Source organism: Ornithodoros turicata, chromosome 1 (genome assembly GCF_037126465.1).
Source record: "Ornithodoros turicata isolate Travis chromosome 1, ASM3712646v1, whole genome shotgun sequence".
Classification (NCBI taxonomy): Eukaryota; Metazoa; Arthropoda; class Arachnida; order Ixodida; family Argasidae; genus Ornithodoros; species Ornithodoros turicata.
In genome coordinates, this window is record NC_088201.1 from 216,867,973 (window position 1) to 216,875,420 (window position 7,448).

Sequence of the window (7,448 nt, forward strand, 5' to 3'; positions counted from 1 at the left end):
GGAGTACTGGACACACCGGATGGATATTTCGAGACAGGGTGATCTTCTGATGTGTGGGATGAGAATCATCGTACCCAAATCGTGGAGAATGTCAGTCCTCCACACCCTTCGCGAGGGACATCTTGGCGCGGAAAAATGCAAGAGACGAGACAACCAGGCTGTGTGGTGGCCCACTGTAAACAAGGACATCGAACATCTTGTGAAAGGCTGTCATCAATGTTTACGCAACAGCACTAACCGAAAGATGCCACTAATGCCAAGCGACTGGCCTGATCGTCCTTGACAAAAGGTAGCCATGGACCTGTTCTTCGTAAGAGGGCGTTGGCGGCTGATTGTGACAGACTGTTTTTCCCGCTACCCCGATATAGCGTGTCTCGAAAACCTATCTTCCGCGTGCGTGGTTAATCACTGTAAACCTATATTCTCGCGGCATGGTATACCCGAAGTTGTGGTATCGGACAATGGGCCACAATTTTCCAAGACAGGAACCTCTTCATTGGCTTCCTTCGCTAAGGAGTACCAGTTCATCCACGTAACTGCAAGCTCCAGGTATCCCCAGAGCAATCGTGTCGCCGAGGCTGCTGTCAAAGTCATCAAGCAATCCATTACGAAGACTGGGGACCCGTACAAGAGCCTGCTATCATACAGGACGCTCCCACTCAAGAATGGATATAGTCCTGCTCAACTATTGATGTGGAGACAGTTACGCACGACTGTCCCAGCTGATACGCAGCAGCTGGTCCCGAGTCTACCAAACTACAACGCACTTCGTCAGTTCGAGCAGCAGTACCGACAACGGCAGAAAAGGGACTACAACAGACGGCAAGGGGTCCGGGACCCTCCCGAACTCCAGGAAGTGGGAGGACGTATGGGATATCGACTTGCGTCGCCAGGGCATCGTCACAGAGAGAGCCCAAGAACCAGGTTCCTATAAGGTTGAAACCGAGGGACAGCAGGTGCGACGCAGTCAAACTCATCTGGTACCTCTGCCTTCTCCAGCAGCGATCCAAGAAACGGAAACCAGCGACACGGGCGGTTCTACTTCTGGGCAGAATCGTGTGGTACAGGACACTCATGTTCATACTAGGTGTGGCCGTTGTTTTAAAGCACCGCAAAGATACCAGGCGTCGTAAGTGTGTGTACAGGGACTAAGTTTAACTTCATAGGTTTGCTGGACTCAAAGGGGGAGATGTGGGACAGAGCAGACCCATCGGTATCAGGATGCGCTTCGCGTGCCCGCGCGTGTGTGTGTTCTTTTGTTATACGTGTTTGGCTTGGTTGGCAGTAAAAGCAACTGACGTGACTGGAAACACATCGTCTCTTTCTTTGGCTCCTCACTCAACGAACACTGCCCACGCTGGTCATGTGCGTTTAGTAGAGTGCTTGCCTGCTCTGTCAAGCACATACGGCGTCACTTCCAGAAGTTGTATGGCCGAGCTACCATCCTTTGATGCTACCAAATCACTGCCACCAGATATAATGCATGACATCTATGAAAGATTGATTCCCCTTGTGATGAAGAGTGTGATAAAAGCATTGATAGCTGACGGGTTATTGACTTTGAAAGAGCTAAACAGGAGCTTACGCAGTTTCCCGTTTGAAGGAAACGACAGGAAGTCAAGGCCGCCATCCTTAAGTACGTAAGACATATTTGGTAAATTTAAGGTCAAGGTGTCGGCCTCAGAAACCGGATGTTTTTTTCGAACATTCGCGCTTGTTATTGGTGACCTTATTCCAGATTGCAACCAAGCCTACGAGGTCAACCAAGTGGTAGTCAGTGGTAGTAGTCCTGGTAGTCAACCATGTAGTACACTGAGTCTCCGTCATCAAATGCATCTCATATACAGCCTACATGCTTCAAGAGAAGGCACCGTGACTGGTGGGTGCAAACAGTTGACATTTGAATCTTTGCCGGACGTTCTACAAGCAAAACTCACAGAGCAGAACATTGCGTGCCCTCATGTAGGTGTGGTCCGTTCTGTTACAATGTCGAGGCAAACATACACTGTAGGATCTGTGTACACAGTGTCAGTGTTTGATGATGACTTACCGGAATTTGCAGAAATCAGTATAATTGCTCTGTGTACTGAGAAGCTCTTCGTGTTATCAACGCTGTAGAAAACGGTGTGTTTTAACGAACACTTCTATGCCTTTAACGTTGAGCGCACTGGGAATCGCATTGTTATGGAGCACCTGTACATACAAGCATAACTTTCCCGATTTGCTATACTTGTATAAAATAAGTGGAAAGCTGTACGTTAACCCGAGGTACTCCATGCTCACCGGCAAGGATCGCTTTACACATTAACGACATAAATATGTAAATGTGTATTGCATCTTCCAAAAAACGTTTTCAACCAACAAATGTGAACATGCATGTGGTATGTGAAGAAATATTTTGTATTTTTTTTCTTTAACATTTTGCATCGCAGGTGACTAAAATAAGTTTGTTACTTAAACGAATAAACTAATATGTATAAAATGTGCTTACTCCATATCACTCAACGGGAAAAGGAAAGAAAGAGAATCAGACCAGATGAAAACGGCAAAGAACCGCCCGACAACCCGACGGCCGCCACTTCGGCTACAAAACCCAAAGCTTATCGTTCTTCTGCGAAAAGAATGTTCCCCCAGGATTTTCCCCCGTTTGCACGAAGTAGGTCACTAATTGTTACCCCGTGGTTAACAGCTGCGACGGGTGAAAGCCCAATATCTGTTATCAGGGGCGGAATTTGCCAGAGCCGAAGAAAAGGAATCAGTGATAAATTCTTGGAGCGATTAATTAATTTTTGTACACCTTGCCAAAAAAAAAAATAATAATCGAACTTGAAATTAATGGCTTGCTTTGTGTCTCCTGGATAACAACATGTTTGTAACAATGATGTTGTTGCGCGAATCACTCATCACCCTGATCGCATGTCCTGCATTCTGTAATGTCACAGACTTGGTATGTGTAACATATGAACGCGAACAAAGGCAGGTTTTATTGTCCTTTTTGGGGCTTTTTTTTTTTGCTCTCTTTGCCTCGGCTAACAAAAACAACATCACAACACGATGTGGTGGTTTCATAAAATAAACATCGGTGAAGCTTAGTAGACCGCCGATAACGTCACCGGGAAGCTACCTCACCCGTCACAGCCAATGCACAGACAACATTCTGAGCCAGGCTACGCCCGCATTGGTCCCGTCAGCCACAGTAGATTCCCGGTATCGTTATCGACGCTTTGCTAAAAGTCTCATGCGGTGTTCTATCGTTCCGAGCATTATCCGCGGCATCCAGCCTGAAATATTAAAATGTATTTCAGCCAACTTGCCAATAATCCAATAACGCTCCCTGAGAGGTATAAAGCACCATACCGTACCCCTTTTTTATACCTTCGCAGGTATAGAACTGCAATCACAAGGCACAAAAAAGGTGCGACGACTGTTAATTATACCTCTGATATATCCTCGTTGCTGGTCCAAGGTATAAATTAATATGTTGTACCCTTTTTATACCTCTCAGACATATAAATCGGGAGTGAAAGGTACAAAAAAGGTACCTCGGCCCTCTGTTATACCTTCTTTAGACCTTTTTTTCTAACAGTGTAGGTTCACATCCGTTCACATTCGTTGCATTCACGCAAGTGCGCGACAAGTTCTTCCCCGTATTCAGGTTATGCTCGAGGAGGCTAAGATGGATACATCTTTTCCTTTGCCCTACATGCCAGAGTCCAACCAATGCCTCTATATCTAAGTCTACTTTTGTTCTCCTCTGTGCTACCCTGACATTTGGTTTACCAGTGATGCCTTCGAAATTCGATGTTGCTGCTATCCTATCTAACGTTGCCTCTAAAATAACTGATCCCTCGGACAAAAAGCTCTTTGCTGAGATATCACGAATCCCCTCCAATGCCTATTGCACAAGAAGAAACCACACCTCCCGCAAGATTCGTAATGTTGAGAATGAGCTACGCGGCGATGCCGATCTCAAATTGTTACAATGCGACAAATACGGCAAATTTGGTGTTCTCTCCATGTCATCTTTCAAGTCCAAGGTATAAGCCGTGCTGGATTCCCTCTTTTACAGGATCATTGATATTGACCAGATTCTGTCGAACAATCAACATCCACTTAAGAATTCCGTCAAACATTGTAAGACTGCTGAAAGACCATAAGCCGGGTGTGCCGTTGCGTGTTGTAATTAGTCAGCGTGGTTCGTGGCAAATGATGGTTTCGAACATTTCGCAGAAACCCCTCCGGTCACATCAGCTCCCCCGGATCGATCGCATTGAGAAACTCGGATGATTTGCTTCGGTACTTCGCCCCATTTCACGGCTCAAATGTCACGATATTTTTTCCTTCGACATCAATGACCTTTATTATTCTATGGCTATACCTCCGTTTGAAACGCACCTCTGAATTGATTGATCAACACATCACTGCAAACACGGTTGGTATGCATGCCGCGAACTGTCTGTCAATTCTCCAGTCATACCTGCAATCTACGGTTGAGATGTTGAAAGGGAAACCCTTTATTCATGCTGAAGGTGTGTGTCTCGGCTCGTCCGGTCTTCCCATATTGGCTGAAATTTATCTCAACGCCCTGGACCGTGCCATTCAGGGATTGGTAGCAAGCACTGACAAAAGGCTCATCATTATGCGTACGGTATGTTGAGGATATGATTATTTTAACCAACCTTCCTTCCTTGAGACCGCAATTTTCGCGTAACAGTATCATCAAATCATTTGCCGCAGCGCTGGAACTTCCATACACCATAGGCTAAAGTTATTTTATCTTACCCTTGTTTGATGGCAAAGACAACGCCAAACCATTTTTGCCTAAACACAGCTCACATTCCAAGATTGTCAAATTCGGCATTGTTTCAAATCTCCTCAACTTTGCCGTTTCGAAAAGCTGTGTGCATCACTCGCCATTCAGCGTATAACATAAGTGTTCGAGGTTGATACAGGCTGCATATAACCAGAGTTCCATGTAACTCGTTACGGTAACTAAGTTCATTTTTTTTTGGTAACTTGTAACTTAAGTCGGTACTTTTGAGCCGTGGTAACTTTCAGTGGAACTCGTTCCTTTCTCGGGTAACTTTGCCAAAGTAACTTTACCTACTTACTTAGTAAGTTACTTTTAATTCGCTTTTCACTCACGCCCATACACAGGGTGTTTCACTTCACGAGTGACCCTCAATTATTAAAAAAATGAACTGAAGATCAAACTTGTGATGGTTTTTGTCGCGAAAATAGGCGCTTGGCATCAGTGTGCCTCATTAATTTGTGTAATTAACTTAATTGAAATCTAAAAATTTCCAAGGAAATTGAACTTTTTGCGCTAATTAGAAAGATCATGGCCACAACACCCAATTTCAGTCACAATTACAGGATATTTCTTAATCTTTCCACAAAAATTCGACACCCGAAAACTTGCCATCTCTGCAAGCGCGCTTACGGGTTTCGCGGCGCCGGAAGTATTGTCTCGGTCCGAAGACACTCCCACTGCACATGGAAACGGCATGGGAAGATTTACAGGGAGGGCGGGGACCGGATGCAATCACGTATTTTGCCTTCACAAGCTTTTCTGCTCGCAGCCATGAGTTACTGATAATCACCGAAGTCGGCTGTGCTCCTGGGTGATTATTTTTTTTTAAATCCCTTCCTTCCGTTCCTCTTTCTCATACTTGCCGGGCCAATATGGCCGAACGCACGCCTTGACGAGCGGCGCTTTTTCGGGCAGTTTTTACGTGTTTTCGGGTGTGAAATTTTGTGGGAAGATCGTTAAAGGTCCTGTAACTGTTACTGAAATGGGGTGTTGTGGCCATGGGCTTTCTAATTAGCGGAAGAAAAGTTACCTTTCTTTGGAATTTTTTAGTTCTATGAAGCTAGTTAGACTGATCGAAACCACCTGTTTGGGCGGCCGAAACCTTCACAAGTATGACGTAGAGGGTTGCTCATTTTTCTCTTCAGTTCATTTTTTTTTTATAATTAGGGATCACTCTGAAGTGAAGCACCCTGTATTATTCAGCGTCGTCCCGGTGCCTTCCTGACATTTTTTGCCATAAAACGTGATATTCAGTCAATGACAGTATTCTATTCAGGAATTAAGAACCGCTGCCATTGAAATGAAGCTGAACGATTGTGTGCCCACTGGGAGTAAGATGCAAAGCGCTCGAATACACCTCTATCAGTGAAACGTCATCACGACGTTGGTAGACAGGCTCAAACCAACAGGACTCGGATGGAGAGGGCTGGGTTCCAATAATGGACAATTGTTCGCTGGCACCCATTCAAAGAAAAGTAGGATCGAACGACGTGCCCCTTGCAGGCACCGTCGTAATACTCTCAAGACCGTGGCTCTCTTGCGCGCGCTTGTTCACCTGTAGGTTCCTGCTTCGTTCAACTCAACCGAATTTATGGCCCTATCGACCACTATGACGTCATTTGTCTACAAGCAGGGAGAGCACTATTGTTGGACATAAACGAAAACGATCTAAGTGTGTTGCACTTCTGCGCAGGCAACTCAGGTCTAACTCAACTGCTCATACGCGCTGCTCCTGGGTAATTCAGTCTGAAGTAACTTGGAAGTAACCAGTTCTTTTTTGTGTAACTCAGTAACTGCGAGTTACATTTCAGGCTGAATAACTTTATTATTAACTTAGTTACCTTTTCACTGAGTAACTTAACTTTTAACAAGTTGTTTTTTTTTGGCGGGGGGTAACTTCTCTATCTATGGGTATAACCGTAACATTCTTGCCAAACGTGCCATCCTTCAGTTACGCAAGATGATACAACCCCTAGTAACCGACCACCAACAGAGGCGTCTTTCAACCATGCTGTGTCTATTCCATATTTCCATTTCGTCTCGCACAATATCCTACACAAGAGCAAAGAACTTTGGCATAAGGGTAAGTAATGCTTTCAAACAGTCCTTACTGACGTCTTTCTCTTCCTCTTCGAAATGTTGTGATGTTGCCCACAATAAAGCCCTTTGTACCTTGCTTCAAGGAAGTGGTATATTACATCCCCTTTAGCTGTGGACTGTATTATGTAAGGCAGACGAAAAAATGTATCAATCTTAGCCTTTTAAGCATGACCTAAACACGGGGAAGGGCCACATTTCAAGCGAACTTGTTCCGCACTTGGGTGGTAATGGTAATTAATGCAACGGATGTGAACCTATCATTTCTCAAACTGAAGCATTGTGTAAAGAAAAGGACTCATAGCGTGGATTACTTAGGGAATCCTTCTAGATTAGTGCACGTCTTAATTGCGTCAGCAACCCACCCTTTATGCCATTGCTCCTCTCCGGAGATTTTTGTGTATTTAAACCTTGGGTGCCATTAAAATTTTGTGCTGTGTTCCAGCAATAATCGTCTGTTATTTTCTCCCTGTCTAGGGTGTGCACGTCTTCACGTGCTGATGCATGGAAATACGTCACGGGACGCGGATTCATTGCC

General features: G+C 44.9%; 1 protein-coding gene across 1 annotated transcript; it reads left to right on the top strand.

The window, feature by feature from the left end:
- Positions 1 to 295: 295 nt before the first annotated feature.
- LOC135394561 (uncharacterized protein K02A2.6-like) lies at positions 296 to 934 on the top strand. The gene has a single exon (XM_064625362.1). It carries the CDS (start codon positions 296 to 298, stop codon positions 932 to 934), a length of 639 nt encoding a protein of 212 aa, XP_064481432.1.
- The last annotated feature ends 6,514 nt before the right edge of the window (positions 935 to 7,448 follow it).

Bases quoted from the DNA above. Each gene is read 5' to 3' on its own strand.
- LOC135394561 (XM_064625362.1), top strand. From the start codon at position 296: ATGGACCTGTTCTTCGTAAGAGGGCGTTGGCGGCTGATTGTGACAGAC.